We start from the raw sequence: 23797 nt of genomic DNA on the forward strand, positions 1-23797 counted from the left end.
TTTGGTAAAAATAACTACATATATATTTACATATTTCATATATTTTTAGTCCATATAAATCCGTTCCCTGGTTATTAGGTAACGATACAATTATACGCTTCGAATCGAAGCGGGACTCTGGACTTTTATATGAAAATTGGAACATCTGGCAACCCTGCTACTACTACTACTACTACTACCACCACCACTAATAATAATAATAATAATAATAATAATAATAATAATAACACTGAAAATAATAAGTCTATAATCACCATCATCCTCATCGGGGGACGTGTCTTACAGTTCTTCAGTTCTCTTGGGAATTATTGAACATTGGTCATCCACAGAAAGATGGCATTACAGCAAGATGGACGGCATGACCAATGCTGCGGCTAGAAACAACACAGTACGAACACAAAATGAGAAACATTTCTACTACTCTCAACAATAATTGACTCTGATTCATTGAGTTGGTAGCCACATATACCAGCATTCACTTATAGGAGGACAAAACATGAAGTATTTATACAACATAGGCCCCCCCCCCTCCAAACTTGTCTAAACAATTTTTTTTTCTATTAACATTAGAAAATATTGAATGCAAAAGATTTTTCTTGCTTTTTTATGATTAGGTTCCTGTGCTTAAATTGACGAATTAATGTCTTCAGATCATGTGTCTAGACTATAATATTTATTTTAAATTTCTGAATGTATGAGAATTTCTATACCTCATTTGAGGAATGGAAGCACTGTAATGTTTCTTTTGCAACAGCCTGTACTCCTGTGTTAGTAGTCTGCAGCGACCATCTACTGAATTAGGTGTTAGTGAAAAAAAAAAACACCACAATCCCATGTTAAAGGAGTGAAAATTTTCAGTAGTTTTTATATAACAACCATCGTCAAAAGATTTTTTTGTGAAAACAGCCATTTTCCAGGAAGATGGTACGATGGTAGCATTTACAAATAATATCTCATTCATAAACAAAAGCAAGAAAAGTTTTTTGAATTCAATATTTTGTAATGTTAATAGAAAAAAAAGAGTTCAGACAAATTTGGGAGGGGGGGGCAGTGCTCTCACATACCCTCCCATAACTCTGCCGATGGTTATCCCCTAATTATAATTTGTAGTAGACCTACAGTTGAAGCTCTATACAACTCGGTCCGAAACATCATGGATATGGATGTAACACTATAAGAAACATGCACCCCAAAAATACTTTTATTAAATTATCATATTCCGACATAATGTACCATGGTGAAGCTATAACAGGGGAGTAAGTAAGTGACATCCCCCATAACCTCGTTATATCGAGATTCTATGGTTTTGCTTCCCCCCCCCCCCCCCCCCAAGGAAAAGGTTCTCTCTCTGCTTATGTTATACAAGGTTTTTCAAAATTAACGCATAATTTCAACTAAAAGTCAATAAGGGGATTTTAGACAAAAAGTTCAGACATGTCAAATCTTATATTTAGAAAGGAATACTTTTATAGAAACAAAATAGTCTTGTCATTATTGTTGTGCGAGTTGTGTCGTCATTGAGAATATTTTTAAATAAAACTTATACGGTAGCTTTTTAATACCTGAAAGAGCATTTCTTTTGTATTGCTATGTAATACTTAGTTTATTTTATACAGAGGTACTATGGTAACAATTATTTAATTTGGTGATAGCCTACATTTTGTTAGTCATTGTGTTATGAAAGTAATTTTATTGATGAAATCAACATAACACAAGATGTTCTTAACAAAAAATGAGAGAACTGAGATACTAAAGGTGTTAGGATTTGGTGACAGAAGAAACAAAAAGATGTATGCATAAGTACTTTTAAACGCAAGTTCAGCAAGCTCAGCAGTACAAGACCTCAATGCAAGCGAATGGAAATATTGGACATCAGATGGGAGCAATTCCGGAGCGGGTGAAGGAACTAAGATGTAAATCGAGGCTGACTAGAAGTAGAGTAACGCAAGTAGGAGATAGTTCAGGGAGCAGTGATGAAGGAAGAGGGGAAAACAAGATGAAAAAACAGTATGACTTAAGGAAATGGTGTGGAGGGGAAATAAATCGTGAGAGAAGAAAACTAAGACCTAAAAAGTAGCTATGAGGAAAAGGGAGTAGTGAAAAGTGCAAATAATTAGAGATGTAGAGTGAGGGGGGGTTACAGTATTTTTGGTATAATGATGGGTTAGATGAAGAATTGATGACAGACAAGAAAAGACTAGTGGAAGAATTGCAATAATAAATTAAAAATAAGTAATGTCCCAATTGACTTGTAAGAGAGGCGTGTAAAACGGGGAGAGACGGCACTGTATACTAATAATGTGAAGTGCCGCCTCACCGAAAGGTATATTACTTGAAGACAAATATATACATTCATACATTCATTCATTCATACTTTTAAATGGAGAGAATGACTTAGTTTCTCTTTAACTATCAGCAAAATACCAAGTTCCAAATCGTTGTGAATGGAGAGTCGTTGAATTTAGTTTGTGTTCTAGTCACAGAAAAATTGGTAGTAGATTTGAATGATTTTATGTTGATTTTATAACACAAGGATTAATAAAATATATAAACAAATTAAATTGTTTCCATAGTAACCACAACCAGGTCTCCTGCGGTGACTGAGTGGTCAAATCTTCGGCCTGTCATGCAGGCAGCCTGGGTTCGAGTCCCAGTCAGGCCTGGGATTTAATGACACTTGTGTTGGACATGGTCGCAATTGGGGTTTTTCTTAGGGTTCTCCCATTTCCCCATATTAGGCATCTACAGTATTTAGTTAACATTTCTCCATTTTGTCATCATTCCATAGCATTCCCTGAATGCCGGCTGAGATGCATGGAGAAGGCTGACCTAGGGATGAGGGGAGTTGCCTGCTCGAAACCTGGGGATGCAGCGAACCTTAGTGTAGTCAGCTGGTGTAGTTTGGGAATGAGCCTAGCTTGAGGGTTACACAATAGATCGTAAAAGGTCGTAGTGCTGGGTCACAGTGCCCACCTTCCGAAAATTCCATTCCATTCCAACCATAACCATAGTGCGTCTGTTTAAAACAAATGATGTACTGCACAGCGGTACAAAAAATATGCTCTTTCAGATGATATTATAGGATGTCATTTAAAAATATTCTCGATGTCACCATAGCTTTAACAACAAAGATGTTTAAGTATCTGTAAATTGTTTTATTATAATTATCAATCAATCTTCTTAATGTATCCAGCTGTTTGTCGACAACATAAAGTCCACTATAGTCCACTGTAATCTATTCAGTTGTTGTTTTTTCACGAGAAATGAGGGGTAATTTGATCGGTGTTCATTATAGATGCCTGTTGCTAGTAGCCAGAGTTGGGGTGTAGTCAATATATACTGCAGGGCTGTGTCTTCTGCAACTGGTACTGATGATTTTAATTTACTTCTTTTGTGGTTTATGGATGGACAGTATAGAAGAATGTGTTCCAGATCTTCATCATGATTATTACACCACAGACAAGTAGGATTATCAGAAATGTGAAATTGGTGTAGGTATAATTGAGTGACAATGTGACCTGTTCTGGCTCTTGTTAAAAATGTTTGAACATGTCTGGGCAAGTTTTTGTACATTTCCAGGTCATTTGGTTTCTTTTGTACAGACTGTAAAATTTTTCCTTTGTCAGAAGAGCCAATTGTTGATCCATAGGTTCGTAAAATGATACTTTACTGAAGCAGAAGCACTGGATAGAGATATCACTTGAAGAGGTTTTGGTTGCAAATACGTTGCCTGTTTTGCAATATTATCAACTTTCTCGTTTCCAGGTATACCACAATGACTAGGTATCCATTGAAATGTTATTTCCTTTTGGAGCATTGTAACTATAACATTACTACATTTATTACAAGTCCAAGAAACTGATAGGCCTATGTAAAATTTACTCATAAACACATTTAGATATCTGCCTCTCTCAAACTGATGGATCCTGACATAATGTATATGGAACATTAGGGAATCACAAGCTTTCATAATCTGCAATCATTTTCTGAGTACTGAAGTGACTTGCAAGTTATAGCGAATAAATAATTAATAAACTAAGCGTGCGCTCCCTAATGCAAAGTGGGGGTTATGGCACAGTGTATTTCATAACACTGTGTTAAAAAGAAAGGGCAGTTTGGGACCCATTTTAAAGCTAAAAAGTTACATTATTGTTGTTATTTTAATCATTATTGTATTATTATTGTAAATTCAAAATTATTTCTCTCTTTCCCTTTTCTGTACATCTCCACTGGCTCTCTCTCTCTCTCTCTCTCTCTCTCTCTCTCTCTCTCTCTCTCTCTCCGTCTCGCTATCTTTTTTTAATATTGCCAGCACACTCCTGTTCTGACCTATAATTATACGTTTGTATCCTGCTGTTCTTCGCATAAATTTCAATACTGAGGATTTCAGCTTGGATTTATCTTTGGCTCCAACAACTACTAAAATTCAAATAATATTAAAGGAATCCAGTAAATGTATGGAACGTTATATCTACATAGAATATATATAGCAATATCTATATAATAAAAATATTATTTCTCTTCATTTTAACATTACTTAAGTAAGTACTCAACAAATGGCCTCTCGGGACACTGATTCCACTGCCAATTTTTTCGTGATAATGTCTTACATAAATTCATATAACTAAATTGTACAGAGAGAGACAAACAAAAGGGACCAGCATTCCTGTCGTCTCTCGGCATAACAGTCTAGCAACTAGGGATTGGCAAAAATAACTGGTTATTTTAATATGATTACGCAGTTAATAGCTAGTTATTTCTGCTTGCTGGTTTAACCTGATAACTGGTTATTTTATCAATACCCGAACGACTGGTTATTTTTTAAAATATGCACTAAATAAAATACAATTTAAATGTATCTCAAAAGTTTTTCTTTTTATTTGCACTCTTTATAATCAGCCCTGTAAACCAATTGTCTCGTGAGCCATTTCTAGGTAGGGTATGGGTTACAATTTTACTCACTACATCTGTCCATAGATGGCAAATGAGATTCGACTTGGGAATTGCCAACAACCTGTATTTCTTAATAAAGTGTTTACTAATTACAATATCATGATTTCAAAAGGTGTGGATACTTTCATATTTTATATCACATTGAAATATTTCACTTTCTAACTCATTAATTTCTTTCCAAATGGATGGTGGGAGTTTATTTCTCTTGTACAGAGAATGGACCCGAAGGCTGACACTGCAGCCTGAGGCTTATTGTGCTTACCACTCCTATTCTGTGAATGATTGGGTAGCCGAATGGCTGCACTCTTGTACAAATACAGCACACCGCACTGTGAATTTAACTTGGGCTATGGTATGGATGATGATATGTAAATTAATGATGTCGAAATGAGTCCAAGGTCCAAAGTCGGAAGTTACCCAATAATTCTACTTCATTTGGTAGAGGGAAAATCTCAGGAAAAATCCCACGCAGGTAACATGTCCCAACAAAGATTTGAACCCAGGTCCGCTTGTTTGATGGTCAGACACACTAACCGTTACTCCACAGCGGTGGATGAGGGGAGGAGTTAAAACCAAAAGCGCCCCTTTGTGCATACTCTTAGTATCTTCCATTTCAATTAGCCCCAGCTTCTATTCTTTCACGAAAAATAGCTGTGAAGCAAAGTTACTTAGGAATGTGTGGAAGGATATAATAATAATAATAATAATAATAATAATAATAATAATAATAATAATAATAATAATAATAATAATAATAATATTTTTGCTGGCACAGTTAACGCCGTAAGGATATATATTTACCAACTATATATTTTTGGGGGAGACAGTGAGAAAAAATTTTAGAATACGTCTATATACAATAATTCTAAGGCGTTATTAAGAGAAACGAAAAATGATTTATTTATAACTGTACTGCTGACTGAATAATAAAGTAACTTAAATGCCGACAGATTAATAATAATTATATAAAAAAACAATTACCGGTAAGCCAAATATTGGGGGGGACACGTCCCGCTCACTAACAGCGCTCCTGTATTTACAGTTTAGTCACAATCTAGTATATACAGTCACGAAGCCCAATACGTAAGGAATATACATCCATAGATAGTTGCTAACCACTAGGATCGCTACTATCGCCTCATTACAGACAATGCGAAATAGTACCTGCAGTCTATTGTTCCTAGTAACCTCATAACTCATGCTTCGTGACTGTATATACTAGACTGTGGTTTAGTTACAAAATGCAATAAAACCGCCACAACAGTTTCAATGATCAAAAGCCATCAAATTAAATTAATTACACTCAAACAAAGGACATACCTATATACTTTCAATTTTTCATTTATTGTTAGCGTAGACAACTTGATTGTACATTTGGCCATAACTATTCCGCCTTAGTGCTGACATCTATTAGAATGTACTAGGTAGAGGAGAACCTAGTGGCAATTCTCATAAACAAAGCAAACCTAATTTTGTCGATATGTAATGTTCATCGATATTATTCGTCCTTGTATAATTACGGTTTTATCCATGAAATAAGTCTGCCTGTATATTGGCAATTTATAAATATGACAAGTATATGTTTTAATATGTTAGCAGACAGTGTGTTACTTTCTCGAAGTTTTATTGGTGGATTTTCTGTCGTGAGAAATGGTTATCAAGGTACTATATTATTTATATCTATAATATCACTAAAAATATCAGACCTAACCTTACCTCAATACAACGCTTCCAAAATCTTAACGTTTACAGTAATGTTGGGAATTAAAAATCACATAATCTAAGTCTATGTTGTGTAAAGCAAAGTGTGAAACGTTTGTCACGTGATAATATACGAATCTGCACTAAAGACTATGAAAATACACAAGCAGTACATGAGGTCACATTTTTTTTCCGTTCAAAAACTGGATTGACCACGTGGTATGGTATTGGTTACCGGTATATTAAGACGCTCCAATGTTTGATTACGAACTGACATTTACGGATTTGAAAGCACTGGCTGGCAAGCCGCGAAAATAACAGAATTCGAGGTTAATCATCAGAGCTGATCTTTTGACGGACATTCGTGGAAAATTGTAGGCAGTTTTTTTTTTTTTTTTTTTTTTTTTTGCCACAGGTATGAACTGAGAGGCTAAAAAGAAGCACCTATTCACTTTTTCAAACAAAAGAAGGCCGTATATGCTGGTCAGGTGTTAACAAAGGAATGGCGGAATGCGAATAAAAAGAAGCAAACTGAGCTTAAAAAGGGATTCTGAATTTTCAAGGGAATGACGGCGTACCAGCACATGCATGCAAAGTTGGTAGTAACAGAACACTTTGTATGTATGTTTAGTTAACAGTCCGAGGACTGGTTGGAACTTCTTGACATCAATAAGGCATCACTAATGAGACAACTAAGCCTGGAGATAATGGTGTAAGGTAGCCAGTCCCTTTCCCCCTCCATTGCATACATCGCTGACTAGTAACATAGTTCACTAATCAGACTTGAGATGTATCAACAGTTCTTCCTCTGATACATAATCGTCAAGTGAAATGTAGTGCTTGATAATAGATGTACATATCAGCCAGAACCTCAATCAGATGGCATTTAAATAACGGAAACTGAATTACTTGGAGAGAGCTCATTCCACTGCCATTATGTGTACTACTACTACTACTACACCTTGCATAATTACATCCACCCCTTTGCTGAGAAACCATCAGCATCTGTGTCATACTTCGCAATAAACGTACACATATCAGTATATAGAGATAACATTTTTTTTAAATACTGATAGACCTATTACCTTTTTCATTGTACTGGGAAAATTCAACAGCCAAAAAGCAAATGTACAAGGGACGAGTAGTAGATTATATTAAGTAAAAGCCACATACTGCCACCATCGCCGCTGCCAATGCCACTGCCACCACCACTAATACCACTATCATCATCTCAATCTCCCTTAGAGTTGCCACCTTACCTGTTTCGGCAGGATTATTCTAGTAACTTCAAGATGTTATTTTGTCTCATAATTAGAATGTTTTAGAATCAGAATCAAGAAATTATGAACCCAAAAATTGACTTGTTCTGTGCCCCATCCTTGTTATTCCAGGCGAAATCATTTTATTCAAATGCCATTACCATTATTATCATAGACCGGGTTAAGTTCACAGTGCAGCATGCTGTATTTGTAAAAGCCTTGGCGACAAAATTATTCACAGAACAGGAGTGGTAAGCACAATAAGCCTCAGGCTACCTGCAACCATTTGGGTCACTCCTCCGTTAAAAAAAAAGAAAAAGAAAAGGTTTCGAAAAGAAGGCATCTCTTTTAGAGTTCACTCCAGTCTAATACAGCCTTCCCTGGTGCATAGCAAAATTATTTTGGCTTCGGTAGAAGACCATTTCTTTGAATATGTTTTTCCGATCTTATTATTTTTAATGACGTGAAGAATAGCTTCCAACTATTCAAAATTAACAAATTTAAAGGAAATCAATGCAAAAACAATAATAAATATTCACGTGAATAACCTAAAGAACAAGAATAAATACCATCATTTTTCTTGTAGGCTATTTACGGTCCAATCACAGAAAGGACAAACAGTGCAGTTCTCTATGTCAGAGAATATATATTTGGTCGGCAGGAAAAGGCATATGTCAAAAATCGATTTTTCTGTTGTACCTAATCATGTAAATGTATTTTTTCTAATTTTTGAAATAATAAAATTTCTTTTATTTTAAATTGAAAAGGGCCTTACTTTAACCAACATACATGAATTTCATTATTATACTTATATTCAGTTAAGAGTAAATTAAAAAGAAAATCTCTCCTGAAAAACTATTCTTTTTGACTTATATGCCTTTTCCTGCCGATCAGAGATATACTATAATACTGCCAAATTCTTTAAGTTTCAAGACCTTAACTAATACTACTTAAATTAAAAATAATTGGATCTTTCTCTCACATCTCCCTCGTCAGTACCAGTTGCAGAGGACACAGCCGTGTAATATATATTGACTACACCCCACCTCTGGCTACTAGCAACAGGCATCTATAAAGAACACCGATCAAATACCCCTCATTTCTCGTGAAAAACAACAACTGAATAGACTACAGTGGACTATAGTGGACTTTATGTTGTCAGCAAAAAGCTGGATACATTAAAAAGATTGATTGATCTCCCTCTTCCCATTGTGCTTTCTCTCTCTCTCTCACACATGCGCACACACACACACACACACACACACACACACACACACACATCATTTATCAGATTGCAACGAAAATACACATTTGGAGATCCTCTGCAGAAGTTTTGACTATTCCCTTTATGTCTTTTTTCTTGGACATGTACACACATAAATTAATAATGGAAAGTAATTTAACTTTGCATTAAGGAACTAAGATAGCACACAGTAACTAAGACACACAGCATAATTTTGTTACTAATTTTTGTATACAGCTTTCGAAGATACATTTCATTCATATGTTCTGAAAAACCTTGTGGCATGCTTCAATGAAATCTCTTTGCCGATATTTATGGCCAAGGAACACATGCTGTTCGAACGTGTAAAACTTATCATGCAAGCTAATATTAAATTATGAACAAGTCAACGTCACAGGAAGAAACCAGATTTAGATGAGAGAGATCTAATTTATACAAGGTGCAAGTTCGTGTGTAGGCCTATACGTTTTCTTTACAAACTAAAAATAGCCTATGTAGTGCTTGTATGGATAAAGTTTGAGGACTCTAGCAAGCAAATCATTTTGTAATATATTTAAATGTACTGGTATGAAGTTTAAATATATTTTGATTTTGATAAGCAAATTCGGTTTTAAGGACGCCTAAAAAATATTCCCATATTATATACATGCTAATTAGATGATATGGAGACGAAATGTTCCTGCCCACATCTGTGGAGTAATGTCTGGCCTGGGTTCGATTCCCGATTGGGGCAAGCTACCTGGTTGAGGTTTTTTCCGGGGTTTTCTCTCAACCCAATATGAGCAAATGCTGGGTAACTTTCGGTGTTGGACCCTGGACTCATTTCACCGGCATTATCACCTTCATCTCATTCAGACGCTAAATAACCTAAGCTGTTGATAAAGCGTCATAAAATAACCTACTAAAAAAAAAGTTCCTTATCCCATGTTTTGATGTTTAAGAAAATATTGAAATGAACAACAACAACCAGTCTGTGATCCAGTTGAAGACTTGTTATGTAAAAACTAAGAATCACGCTAATGCAGTTGAAATGCATGTTTGCAGGTGTTCGCTGCTTATTTGCACCAGCTGCATTGGGACTGGACAACTACACCCGAATGAGGGAAAGGACAAAAACACAGTTTGTTAACCTGGCAGACAAGTTCAAAGTGAAGATGAGGGAGTTCTCAGATCCCAGCTCCACCAACATGATCTTCACAGAAGACCTCAAAAACATGATCCATCTGGCTGAAGAGTCCCCAGAAGATCTGGACCTTGTTTACAGAATGATGAAGAGGTGCGTCATAAATTCCAACTTCCCTTCTGAAGAGCTGCAAAATTAGTGACACTGGACAATATTGCATTAGTCTTTGTATTATCAGTTTTTCTTCTATAACTCTATTTCTTATTTTTGGCACTTAACACCTTTGCTATTTCAAGGCCTCAATTGTGCATATGTTGTGTTTCAGGTTCAACCAACAGAACAAAGAGATTAGGTTTGGCAGTTACGTATTTGGGCCTGTGGTGATGAGGTTATACTACTTCCTGAATAAACCTGACGAGGCTCTGAAAGTGAGTAGCCAGGAGTGAGCAAACACATTATTATACTTATTTCCAGTCTTTGAAATTTAATTAGACAGAAGTTACAACTTAAAAAGACATTGAATTAGCCTACTTGGCATAAAATAATCATACAAGTTAAAGGTACAAGTTTCTACTTCATTGGAAGTGCACTGTGCACTCCTCTCAGAAGCCTTTACACAGTTGGTTTACTTACTTACTTTACTTACTTGTGTCCCATTCTGTGTTCTGCCCATGGGTGTATGTGATTTACAGAGGGACCTCCAGTACACATTTAGTTTAATGCAAATTTTCATAAATTAATTCAACATATGCTTTATAAATATAATATTAAGAAAACATTTGTGATTTGTATGCTACAATTTTTTTTCAGGTATTCAAGGACTCAGAACTCGAGGATTTCTTCGCCCAACTGGGTACATATCAAATCCTTATGGACCTTTTGTACGAAAATTCAAGATATCAAGAAATATTGGATGTGTTTGATATAATCAAAAATAGACAACATCAAGATGCAAAGTACCCAAAGAATGTAGTGATTTTAACTTTTGCAGCATGCTACAAGCTGGTGAGTACATGAGAGATTGTAAGAATGATGAATACACCGCTGCTGCAACCACCACCATTGCCACCACCACCACCACCATCATTCCACTGTTTCTTGTACGAAATAAATAAAAAATATATACTGTAAATGATAATAATAAAATTATCAGAGCTGATTTTGATTAAATTGTCCCTCCAAAAAAATGCTGTACAGAGAGACAGCAGATAGTAATTTTAAAGCTGCTTTCTGGAAATCACGATACTGGAAACGTGTATGTATATCTGTGAATCTGCCGAAATTATTTTTTGTAGTATTACAATGCTGTATCTATATTTTGATTGACGAAAAGTAAGACAAGTCCACAAGTCAACATTCAGTAAACACAGTGTAGTTGTGAGATAGGCAAAGGAGAGAATGACTGACACACAGCCAGGGTTGCCAGCCGGAGTTTAGAGAATGCTATGGAATGATGGCAGAATGGAGAAATTTTGACGGAGTAATATAAATCCTAATATGAGGAAAAGAGAGAACCCCCGAGACAAACCCCAACTGCGACCTTGTTCATCACAAGTGTCACAATGGACCAACTTTAAGAAATTTCGTACTTTACATGTTTTTATGAAAAAAAAAAATCATCCCTAGTTGGAAACCACTGGTTTAAATTATAATGTATGAATGTGCCACGGGATTTTAAATTACAACTTTATTGTGCCACATGTTGAAAAAAGCTGTTCTAAGTATATAAAATAATACAGAGCGTTCGCCTATGGGTGGGGCCAGGAAAGCAGCCTGCCTGCGGTGTCGCTTGCGGGAATCGTCTATCCGTAAGCTTCCACTTTCTATACTATACTCTGTAGTGTTTTAATTTTAAAAGTTTAGCAGCAGTAAAGACTGATGTTTTTGAAACACTAACTTCCTGTGAAACACGTCTTAGAGATTTATTAGGAGAGCGTGTAAATGATGCACTGATTTCATCCATTTTTTCTTCCGTCAATACTCTTTGTTTTCGCTTAGGAATTGTAGCATTTATTGACCCTGTTGTCCTTTATTTGTTAACAAGACGTCTAACAGCTTCTCTACCCTGAATTGGAGCTCCTGGATATTTCACTTCAAATTGCCTACGCACCTCTCTACACGACTCTGTTTTCACATATGCATCATACATAAAAACTCTCTGTTCAAGCGTGAATTTTGCGTTTTGCATTGTTAACAAATTTTACACACACGCTGAATATTTAAGCAACTGTATCAAGAAACTGCATTGTACGTGTTAAATACTGCAACATCTGGCTCACAACTGATAACTTGTCGACCTTGATGTCCTTGATTGTCGAGTGTGTCTCAACAACTGCGCGCACAAAGCGGCATATCAGTATATGCCACTTTCCTGGCCTCACCCGTAGGCGAACGCTCTGTATATCATTGCCACAATTTCGTCGTTGATTGCCATCACATCACAATTGAGTGTGTCTGCATGGGAAAACTAACTACGTACAATACATTGTCATGAAATTATGTTCGAGGCAGTCTTGCACGGCAGAAACACCTGCATAGAATTGGAATATATCAGTCCCCTAACTGCTCATTGTGCAACTCAAACCAAGAAATGGTTTCGGAACACCTCAAAATCTGTGCTTCAGTGGCTGGCCATGATAATATCTTTGAAAAATATTGGAGTGCAAGAGGTCAAATGACTTTATTGTCAAACGCCTGGTATTAGAAAACAACAACAATCTTGTCCAGTATCGGAGAGAATGTCCAATGCAGTATGCTGCCAGCCTTAGAGACACAAACACAGTTACTTCATGATAACAATCACTCTCTGTCAAGTGGCTGTGCAGCTCATCACAGCAGACAGGAATGTCAAATGTGTGCTGACTTGTAGTTTTTGCCTTACAGAATACTGCAGAGAGCTTCGAGTACGGAATGAAGCTATGGAAGGAGCTTAAGACAGTGGGTCACATTCCCATGAGGAGAGCCGTGACGTTTGCTGCGGCCTTGGCTCTGAATAATAACTCACCACACATCGCTCTGGAAATACTGTCAGACATCTTGCAACAGAACTATGTCACCATTAGGAATCTCAAGGCAAGCTCACATTTTCATTGTCACTGCACTGTTTTGCTTCTTGTTTTCCTATTGTGAGAACTGCTTCTATTTCTACAGGTGGCAGCACTGGCTGACGTAGGAAGGCCGGAAGATGCTCTGCCTGTACTCAGAAGTATCATCGACACTGATGTCCCCTCCCAGAGGAAGCAGACGTTCAGTGAAGAAGTGGTGAGCACTTATATTGTCCTCAATTCTCTTGCATGGGATATGCAATAACATGCATGGCCAGCATTTCTCTTCTTACAAAATCAGGCTATGGCTTATTCATAACCCATTGTAGTCATTACTTTACTGCCAGTATCAGTGCACATGTTCTCAATTAATTCACTTCCAATAGAATCTCGATTATCCTTCTCTAGATTAACCATTCTACAGATTATACATCACCAAAAGAAAAAAGAAGAGTTTTTTTAAGTGTACAGTAATGGCCACCTTTGATTGAGGTTCTAGCTGATACGTACATCTATTATCAGGCAATACATCTCACTTGACGATATGTATCAGAGGAAGAACAATTGTTTGTATGCATCTGAAGTCTGATTAGTGTAATATGTAACTAGTCAATGATGTAGGCAATGGAGGGGGAAAAGAACTATCCACTCTATCCCATTATCTCCTGGCTTAGTTGCCTCATAAGTGGTGCCTTGTTGGTATCACTTGTGAGGTCCAGACCTGTTTTCGGACAGTTGACTAAACACAACAATAATTGCTTACACTGCTCTTTCCTACTTTCCAAATCATACCTCCCATGATCAGCATAACTTCGCTGAATGCAGAACCTTTGTTTGTTTCTATGTCAAGTTTAAATAAATACTTGGATCTCATTGTTCGAATATTTATTAGTAGTTATAGTAGCGATGCTGTTATTCCCGGCGTGACTCCTCCTCTTTGCTTACGTCTTAGGAAGTGAAGGCTCTATAAAGTCTAGGTAGGTAGTATCATTCGCCATTTTTGTTCTTTCGTTGCCGAGCTACCATACGAGGAATCTATTTGCCACACTGTTAAACATTATCATGTCGTAGCTCCTATGATAATAAATCAAACACACTGTAATTCAGCAAATAATTGAGCGGCAAATAACGTCTTTGTGTGCTATCTGGGAACGCCAACGAAAGAGCCAAAATGGCGGGCGATTATATTAAGTATTTATCGAGCCTTAAGAAATGAATAACGTCTTCATAAGCGAATCACAAGACGCACACGTTTAAATGTAGCCTACCTGCAATGCGATTGGCTGCTGGACATTAGAGCGACGGTACTATAGTAAATTTACAATAGATATAAAAGGGAAATTAGTTGTGGGAAAGTGCAGAAAAAAAGAAACTAACTTTTTAAAGCATTTTAAATTGCGCCAGATAGATTTAAGTCCATTAAAATTTACATTGTGGATTATCTGTTTCTTTTCCTATTAACTATTGACTATATCCTGGCCGTTGTAATCTAGCACTTGACAATTGCCATTTGCATTGGGAATCCTTCCTATGAAAAAGTTGAACGTTGTGTGGTAGTCTTCTGAACCAGTCAAAACATAGCATTTTCTATGCTGTGTACACGGTGTTATTACCACATGAAATTTATAAACTAAAGATTCCCTGGTTCAATTTGCAGATTCTTTCTTGAGAAAAATAATGTTCAAATGGAATTGTTCCAAAGTTATTATTAAATGAGTGTAATAATTTTTGGGATTTTCTATAACTATTTCTTTCAGTAAGGTTGCAGAACATCCTAAATGTGATCTTATCTTCATCCATGTCTTAGTCCAGATTCGTTTCTTTCTTCTTTTCTCACTTCAAGGTCAATAGTAGTCTAGTTGCTGCAATAACTTGAGCATCCATTTAAATGAATACCACTGAAGAAAAATACAAAAGTTGTCATGAAACTAGAGTCTACACGAGTGTCTCCAACTTTCTATGTACTGTAATTACTTTCATGAAATCAGTTTCATGCAAAACCTAATGTCATCATGTAAACTAGTCTTTACATACAAAATCAAATTTTTAATGTAATGCAGACTTGATAATATTACTTGATATAGTTTAATAATAATTATAAACAATTTCGAAATATTTAATTGTATAGGAATTAGAATTAAGTTAAAATGTTAATAATGGATTAAATCATAATAACTTTGGTTTCAACAAACTTTCTCCAGCACATTTATGCAGAATGCACTTCACATCTCATACTCCCTTATCTCACAATCGTGTTTGACAAGGCACAAGAAAATGGTGTTATCATTACAAACAACTATTTGAGTGAGAAAACCTCAAACTAGGATGCTATTCCAGTAAGAACTTATTTTTCCAGAAAAGAAGAAATGTGAATAATGAGTGAAAGAAGTGGTGTCACAACAGCTGTCACTGCCCTCCAGAAACCAAATGCAATAATTCCTCTCTATCCATCCATTGATCTGGCACCAAATTTCTTGTTATTATGAATATAATATTTCGTTTACTTTTCTGTCTTTCTACATTGAGAAATAGGAATGAAAACCACAGGGGACAAACGTGATAAGTCCAAAATTATCAATTTTCTGTTTTAGATGTATGTAATAACTTATGTAGTGTAGATTTGTGTAATTTAACTGTACAAAATAACAAGCTCATTAGTCTAAAGAAACTTGAAGAATAATAACCCAAAGACAATAGACTGTAATGAGTCTTGAAACTTTTAACATGCTCTCCTGCAAACAAATTATTCCACTGTATTCTTCAAATGGTATATGCTGCACAAACAATACAAGATATATACCGGTATATATACATTTTTTTTCATTTAAGTTGCCTTGGGTAGAAGAAATGAACCCAATATATCGCCAAATCAATTTAATAGATAATATATTCTTGTCCTGTTCCTTTATAATTAAATCTTTTGTACATAAACACAACAAGGATTTGAGTTTAGTGTTTGCTGATGTCTTTGTTAATAAAGAAATTATTGTATTCTGTAAGAACTTTAACCTAAATTCTTGCAGATAGAAAAACTGCGGAGTGCTGTAGAGAAGCTCAACAATAAGGAAGTCACGCATGATTTCCAGAATGTTGAGAAGAGGCTGCGTGAGGGTGGCCACATTACCAAAATGGTAAGAAGCAGATAATGAGTGAGTAGAAAGTTTCAGTTCAGTATTAGACTGGGGAGTCTATTAAATACAGATACAGTATTATCAAAGTTTGGAAGGAGACCCTTGGAGTGCATGATTTTTTGGCAGAATTATGTGTATCGTGGAAAATATAAAGAGAAACTATGAAGACTAGAAGGTCTAGAAGTACCAATATTAATATTTTCTCTCATAGTTAGCTACTTTCAAGGAACTGATTCCTATCGGATAAGACCCTAATATTAGTCTAGTAGTCTTCGTATCTTTAGATACTACAAGACATGTTAGGGGGTTGAAGTTAGAAAGGTAGAGATAGTGTGTCAGAGCTAAAGAGTTTGTTGACATATTCTGCTCTGATTAATGATTTGTGTAAAACTCCCTCAATCTCCTTGTAATACTGTTTTTATGTGGTTTGATATGTGCGAGTAGAAGGGAAGTCACAGGGTAATAGAGAGAAGTATTTTTGGCGTAGAATATGTCTTTCCTTTCACTGAGTATGGGCACCCATCTTGGGAACCATGGTGAAACAAAAATGACAGAATTTAAAATGCTTACTGTAGCAACATTATGTGCCACAGCTGAATGGTAATGTTGTTAGCCATGAACCAATGTTAACTTGTGTGACTACCCCTGATCATGCCATCTCCCTTGCTACATGCATGAGGTCACCAAAGTTGCATATAAAATTAGTCATGTCAATGGCCTCTTTCAGCAATATCTCGATATCGAGAGCAGCTACAGACCTGTTCGACCACTCGTATTATTTATAATCGCGAGTTCTGCAATATTAAACACGTACAATACATTCTGAGGGAACCATAATGAAAAATTTGTTGTGAGCTGGGACTAATTTCGAAAGGTCACTTCATATGAAGAGAGAATATACTACTAGGTTCAAAAAGTTCCCGGAATTTTACTACCATTTTTCGTATTAATATATAACAAGGGATATTATACATTTGTTTTGTTGGTAACATTCATGATGCCATTTTCTTTAAGTTTGTTGATAATGGCGATTGTTGGTTTTGAGTTGTAGGCAATTGTTTATCATAGTGTTTTGTTTGTTCGTCGCATTTTGTAATTATGTCCACAGAGCAACGTACAAACATCAAGTTCTGTGTTTTGATACACAAAACTCCTGCAGAGACATTAAGATTATTGGAAGAAGCATATGGCGAAGCAGCTCAAGTGTATGCCTGGCATAAACGCTTTTCTGGTGGCCGCGATACGTACGCAGCGGCCGACCAACAACTGCAACAAATGAAGCAATCGCTCAGCGTGTGCGTAATGCTGTGAGGGACGACCGACGTAAAACCATAAAAGAGGTAGCAGCAGAGGTCGGAATATCAGTCGGAAGTGTGCATAATGTTCTTCACAAGCATCTCAACATGCATTACGTGTCTCAGAAGTTAGTTCCGAAAATGTTGTCGGCAAAACAGAAAGAAACAAGAATGACTCTTGCTGGGGACATAATCAGTATGGCTGATGAAGATGGTGATTTCTTAAACAAAATTATTGCTGGTGATGAAACTTGGTACTACTTGTACGACCCAGTCCCTAAACGACAGTCATCTGAGTGGAAATCGAAAACATCTCCTCGGAAGCAAAAATTTCCTAGGGACACTTCCAAAGGCAAAGTTATGTTGGAAGTTTTCTTCGACTCTCAGGGTCTCATCCACCATGAGTTCATTCCAGAAGGTCGTACTGTAACGAAAGAATTGTACGTAGAAATCTTCCGTCGCCTCCTGGACGCAGTGAGAAGGAAACGTCCAGAAAAGTGGGTAGAAAACAACTGGTTCCTTATGCACGACAATGCACCTGCTCATCGCGCAATTATTGTAAAGAATTTTCTTGCCAGGCACAACATAACTGCTTTGGATCACCCACCATACTCTCCTGATCTCTCACCACCTGATTACTTCCTGTTTCCCCGTCTGAAAAGTCATCTGAAAGGACGGAGATTCAATGCTGAAGAGGTTATCGCAAACGCGACGAGAGCACTAAGACGGGTTTCACAAAATGGCTTCCAGCCTGCTTCCAGGAACTCTACACGCGTTGGCAAAAGTGTGTTGTTGCGGAAGGCAACTATTTTGAAGGGAATACTGTGGAATAGTGTTTAAGGTACGTTGTTTCTATGATAATAGCAAATTCCGGGAACTTTTTGAACCTAGTATGTATTGCTTGCCCTTCATTAATAAAATTTCTTCTTTTATCATAGACTCACACTCTCCATTTGTAAACAAAAACAAAACATTCAAACCAACACAACTGTAGTTTCTCCCGAAACTGAGTGATCTATTGTATGTGGTGTTTCTTGATACAGCGTAGAATTTTTTTTTCTACTTATTTGATGTGGTGCAAGCCATGACGTCGATTTGTCGTCACTAATTAAAATATGGAGATAAAACAATTTACTAATATGACCAAAGCTAAGGGTAAGCAAGGTACAAAGCTTATTTGTTGCTGTCTATGTCTAGGAAAGAATGTGGGTGTGTCTGCAACAAGCAGAGTTCTTCCATAGAAAAGGGAATGTTGACTATCGGTGAAACACTGAACAAAATAGCACATCAAACAGACATTAATATTGAGGAGAAAAGAAGTCTTTGTCCTGATAACATATCGCAGTTCAGTAATAATATAACTGTAACAGAGCTCTTGAGCAATTGAGGGTGCATTATATCTACTTTTTAACTGATCCAAATTATATCTCCTTCACAGAGTCTGGACGAGCAGCTGTGTATTCAAATTGCCGAAGCTGTCAAGAAGCCGTTCCAAGAGAGGAATCAGAGGATGCTGGCTGCCAGCTTCTCCAGGCAAGACCAGAGTCGTTCTCGTGCATATGCTCGTCCCGGCCTCAAGGATCTCTACTAGTGCTCAGCAGTGTAAGCCTGTCTAGACATACTGTCAGCTTGTTCACATGATTGTTTGGAATACTTGCAATGAAAAAAGTGTAAATGTGAAGTCATGTACCAGAAACCTTATTGCCTGAATCTTGTAAGACCTAGAATATACAGTAGAACTCCTTTTTAACGAATCTCTGAGGGATTACTTTTTTTTTTTTTTTCCTTAAAAGGAAGTTTATATAAAATGGGAAAGAAATGCTATATATGTGTTTTATATGCCAAACATTATAATTATTTAATTAGACCTACAATTATCATTTATAATCAATTTCATTATATTTTCTGAAGTGCCTACTATTAGTTGGTTGAGAAGCTTTAAAAACTGAAAGTTAGAATTTATATTACATTATCGGTTGTTCTGTATGGTTGTGAAACTTGAACTCTCACTTTGAGAGAGGAACAGACGTTAAGGATGTTCGAGAATAAGGTGTTTAGGAAAATATTTGGGGCTAAGAGGGAAGAATGGAGAAAGTTACACAACGCAGAACTGCACACATTGTATTCTTCACGTAACATAATTAAAAACATTAAATCCAGATGCTTGAGATGGACAGGGCATATAGCATGTATAGGTGAATCCAGAAATGCATATACTGTAGTCGCGACGTTGTTATTCCCGGCATGACTCCTCCTCTTTGCTTACACCTTAGGAAGTGAAGGCTCTATAAAGTCTAGGTAGGTAGTATTGTTCGCTATTTTTGTTCTTTAGTTGCCGAGCTACCAGATGAGGAATCTATTTGCCACACCGTTAAACATTACCATGTCCTAGCTACTATGATAATAAATCAAACACACTATAATTGAGCAAATAATTGAGTGGCAAATAACGTCCTCGTGTGCTTTCTGCGAATGCAAACGGAAGAGCCAAAATGGCGGGCGATTATATTAAGTATTTATTGAGCCTTAGGAATCAGAAGCAAATCATAAGACGCACATGTTTAAATGTAGACGACCTGCAACATGATTGGCTGTCAGAAATAAGAGCGATGGGACTATAGTAGAGTGTTAGTTGGAAGACCTGAGAGTAAAAAAAACTTTTGGTGAGGCCAAGACGTAGATACTGTAGGAGGATAATATTAAAATGGATTTGAGGGAGTTGGGATATGATGCCAGGGACTGGATTAATCTTTCTCAGGATAGGGACCAATGGCAAGATTATGTGAGGGCTGCAATGAATCTCTGGGTTATTTAAAAGCTGTTTGTAAGTAAGATACACTCTGTTGCCATTATGGGTAGTAGTATTGTTGCAGATGATGATTGTATGGCGTACTTTCGATGAAAATAAGTGTAAATGTGAAGTCATGCACCAAAAGCTGTATTGCCTGAATCTCGTATGACCTAGAATATAGTATGATTCTAAATTTTTGGATGTCATATAAGGAAAAATAAAAATATCAATAATTCCTGGTCGGGGCAAGTTACTAGGTTGAGGTTTTTTCTGGGTTTTCCCTCAACCCAATATGAGCAAATGCTGGGTAACGTTCGGTGCTGGACCCTGGACTCATTTCACTGGCATTATATCTCATTCAGACGCTTAATAACCTGAGATGTTGATAAAGATCGTAAAATAATCTACTAAAAAAATTTCATACGATTTTTTTAATCTTCTTCTTCTAGCTCGTGTCTTCTTTTAAGTGTCGAGTTTTCGTAAGAGCCTCAATTTTCCCCCCATCCTTCTACAGTTGAGTTCCATCTACTTTATGACATTCTTCTTTCGATGTCCCTCCTAACCTGGTCCAGCCATCTGCTTGCTTGTCTTCCTCTTTCTATCGAGTCTAATATCCTTTGTCATGCTAATCCAGTGGAACAGCAATGACACACTTCTTTTTTTCAATGTGTCTGCTGGGGGTCAGAACATGGTCCCCTTTAAGAAATCTATCATCATACCCTCTGCACAATTTATCCTTAAAGAGTTTACAGATTAACAGCAATGTCTAGCACTTGAGGACATCATATTCTCTGAAATAATGACTAAATCAGTGTTCATTTCTGTTACTTGCATCTTTATTTTGTCAGTTATGAGGCCATGACAAAAATCAACATTCCTCTCTTCCTTAACAAAGTACCTGTAATTTTCCTTATACAGCCTTAAGCTAATTCCTGTCATCCAACCCTTCTCCTGTGCCACCAGAGGATAACTGCTCTTTAGGAAGGGTTTTTTGTTTTAGATTTTTTTTGGGTCTGCCTGAGTTTCTACAGTATTTGGACTTATATCATAGGTTTAGTTTTGGAATTCTGTTTGGGATTGATTCTGTCTACATGTTGTTTCCAATGATTTCTGTACTTATGGATGTACTTTAAGATAGGTTCATCTTTTAGTTCTAGTATATCTTAATTTCTTAAATGGTCCAGTAGTGTGCATCCTGCTATCCTTCTTATAAACCTAGTTTAAGATGCTATGAGTCGTCTTACATCTCTTTGTTTCAGAGTCCATGCTTCACTCCCAAGGGCTAGAACAGGTCGAGCTAGAATTTTATAAACTTTCAAGCTAGTATGTTTTTGAATTTGTGAGGCCTTAAAAAGTGGGTTGATTATTCCTGTGATGTTTTTAATGCCATAGCTCTTTCTTTTAGTCTACAGATGATAATCGTGTAATCAAGATAATTAAACAAATTAACCTGTTCTCTTACTATATTAAATTTTTAGTGTAAATTTTGCTTCTAATGGACTCTTGTCCTTGAAATGCCATAATTTTTGTTTCATGTGATGATAATTTCATATTAAAATCTGAAACTGTTTTTTGTAAGTTGTTGACTGTTAATTGTAGCTCTTCTTCAGATCTAGCAATTAATATTCTTGAGTGAAGTCGTGTCTCCACTATTTTAAGAGGGTGTTATATAAATTATGGGTACCGGTATGTTAAAAGCTTTTAACATCAATGAAAACTAAATGAGTCTCAATATTAAATTCGTTATTTTTTTTCCTCCCCATTAAGATTTTTAACATAAATTAAATGTTGCAGCAGAATCGGTCTTCCCGAAAAACCATTCTGTTATTTACTTAGCATTTCCTCATATCCCTAAAGTTTAACCTATTAAAGTTGCATATTTTTTATATCATGGGTTGAGTAGACTAAATCCCTCTGTAATTAACAGAATTATTTTTTATTTCTCTTCTTGTGTATAGGTATGGCTAAACTAAACAGGAACTTATTATTGTAAACTAAGTCAAAATAAGATGCATTATCTTCGTATCTATGCAAGCACACACGTAGATTTTAAATTCAGTTACCAGTAACTTTGCAGGTTTTCTCTTTGTGATTTCAATTTTCTTTTCTTTCAGGTTTTCCTGATGCTGCAGATTCGTTCCATTAGAAATCAACATTTGGTTACATGTACATCTTTTTGTATAATGAAATATAGACTGAATACTTTTTGATCTTTATTTCTGTTCCCAGAGATCTCCAACCTTTGTCACAAAGTAATAAGAAGCACCATCGCATGAGGTGCAATAAAAGCTGCCAAATACATTCATTCCGCTAATGCGCAAAATTAATATTTCAAATGAATTATTCCTTCAACAATACTTCCTATTTGCATATGCAGTTCTGCCATATAAACTCGAGTAATTTACCTTAGCAGTATCAATTGCAAAAGGCTTAGTCATATTATTATATACAGTAGAACCCCGATTATCCGTCACCCTGTTAACTGATCAGCAGATTATCCAACTGTCTTTCTGTTGCTCTTTCTTTCTTTACTACGGAATTAAACATGTAAGAAACTTAGTACTATACCTTAGATTATAATCCTATTTTTTCTAGAATGTTTTATTAAAAGCATTTACCTTTACATTGTACTACTGCAAGCAATAAGAACGTTACTTGAAGGTATTTTTCTCAACTTGTAAAATAGTCACCACCTGCTTTCAAAGAAATAGTCCCAAGAACTTCCACACAATATATAGCAAACCTGTGCAGCATTCAATCCTCGAATGCCCGTACTTTATAACTTCTATGCAAAACATCTTCCAGGGTGTCAAAAGTGTCTTGCGAAATATCAAAATAAAAGTGCAAATAATTGAAAGGTTCGGGAAAAGAAAAACTGCGGCTCATTTCGCATCAGAATACGTGATTGGCATTACAACTGTGTGCGATCTAATGAAAAATAAGGATAAAGTGTATAACGTATGTAGCTCTACAACAAGAGCCCTCTACTATTCCTATCCTTCCGCAAACAACCATCATAAGGAACTTCCTTGGCCCTTATAAACCCATAGTTGACAACCAAAATTAAATTAGTGAACTTCTGATTCACTATCTAGCATCTTAAACGCAACACCACGGAGGAATATTATGAGATTGTAGTATGGACTTGTGCAAATATTTTATGGTACGGATTATCCGATTTTTTTCGATTAACCGTCCAGTCCACCCCCTTCATTACCACGGATAATAGAGGTTCTACTGTATAACTGAAGTTTGAG

At 36.3% G+C, this 23797-nt stretch overlaps 1 protein-coding gene and 1 long non-coding RNA gene across 2 annotated transcripts in view; one reads left to right on the top strand and one right to left on the bottom strand.

Annotated features, from left to right (window-relative positions):
- The window catches only part of LOC138699578 (uncharacterized), a 177811-nt gene extending 170790 nt beyond the window's left edge, over positions 1-7021 (bottom strand). The window contains exons 1-2 of the long non-coding RNA XR_011332033.1: positions 6670-7021; positions 255-374 (exon numbers count right to left, since the gene is read on the bottom strand). This is a non-coding gene — a long non-coding RNA (uncharacterized lncRNA). The remainder of the gene's footprint in view (positions 1-254; positions 375-6669) is intronic.
- Positions 6454-22745, top strand: LOC138699575 (pentatricopeptide repeat-containing protein 2, mitochondrial-like). Its single transcript, XM_069825574.1, has 9 exons — positions 6454-6615; positions 10201-10432; positions 10605-10707; positions 11090-11284; positions 13163-13351; positions 13430-13540; positions 16347-16454; positions 19188-19351; positions 22655-22745. Exons 1-8 carry the CDS (start codon positions 6522-6524, stop codon positions 19338-19340), a joined length of 1185 nt encoding a protein of 394 aa, XP_069681675.1. The 5' UTR covers positions 6454-6521; the 3' UTR covers positions 19341-19351; positions 22655-22745.
- The last annotated feature ends 1052 nt before the right edge of the window (positions 22746-23797 follow it).

This window comes from Periplaneta americana, chromosome 5, assembly GCF_040183065.1.
Source record: "Periplaneta americana isolate PAMFEO1 chromosome 5, P.americana_PAMFEO1_priV1, whole genome shotgun sequence".
Classification (NCBI taxonomy): domain Eukaryota; kingdom Metazoa; phylum Arthropoda; class Insecta; order Blattodea; family Blattidae; genus Periplaneta; species Periplaneta americana.

Excerpts from the sequence above, each read along its gene's own strand:
- LOC138699575 (XM_069825574.1), top strand. The coding sequence starts at position 6,522 with ATGACAAGTATATGTTTTAATATGTTAGCAGACAGTGTGTTACTTTCT. Across the intron at positions 10,433-10,604 it reads GTTTACAGAATGATGAAGAG|GTTCAACCAACAGAACAAAG; the intron begins GTGCGTCATAAA and ends GTTGTGTTTCAG. Across the intron at positions 16,455-19,187 it reads GTGGCCACATTACCAAAATG|AGTCTGGACGAGCAGCTGTG; the intron begins GTAAGAAGCAGA and ends TCTCCTTCACAG.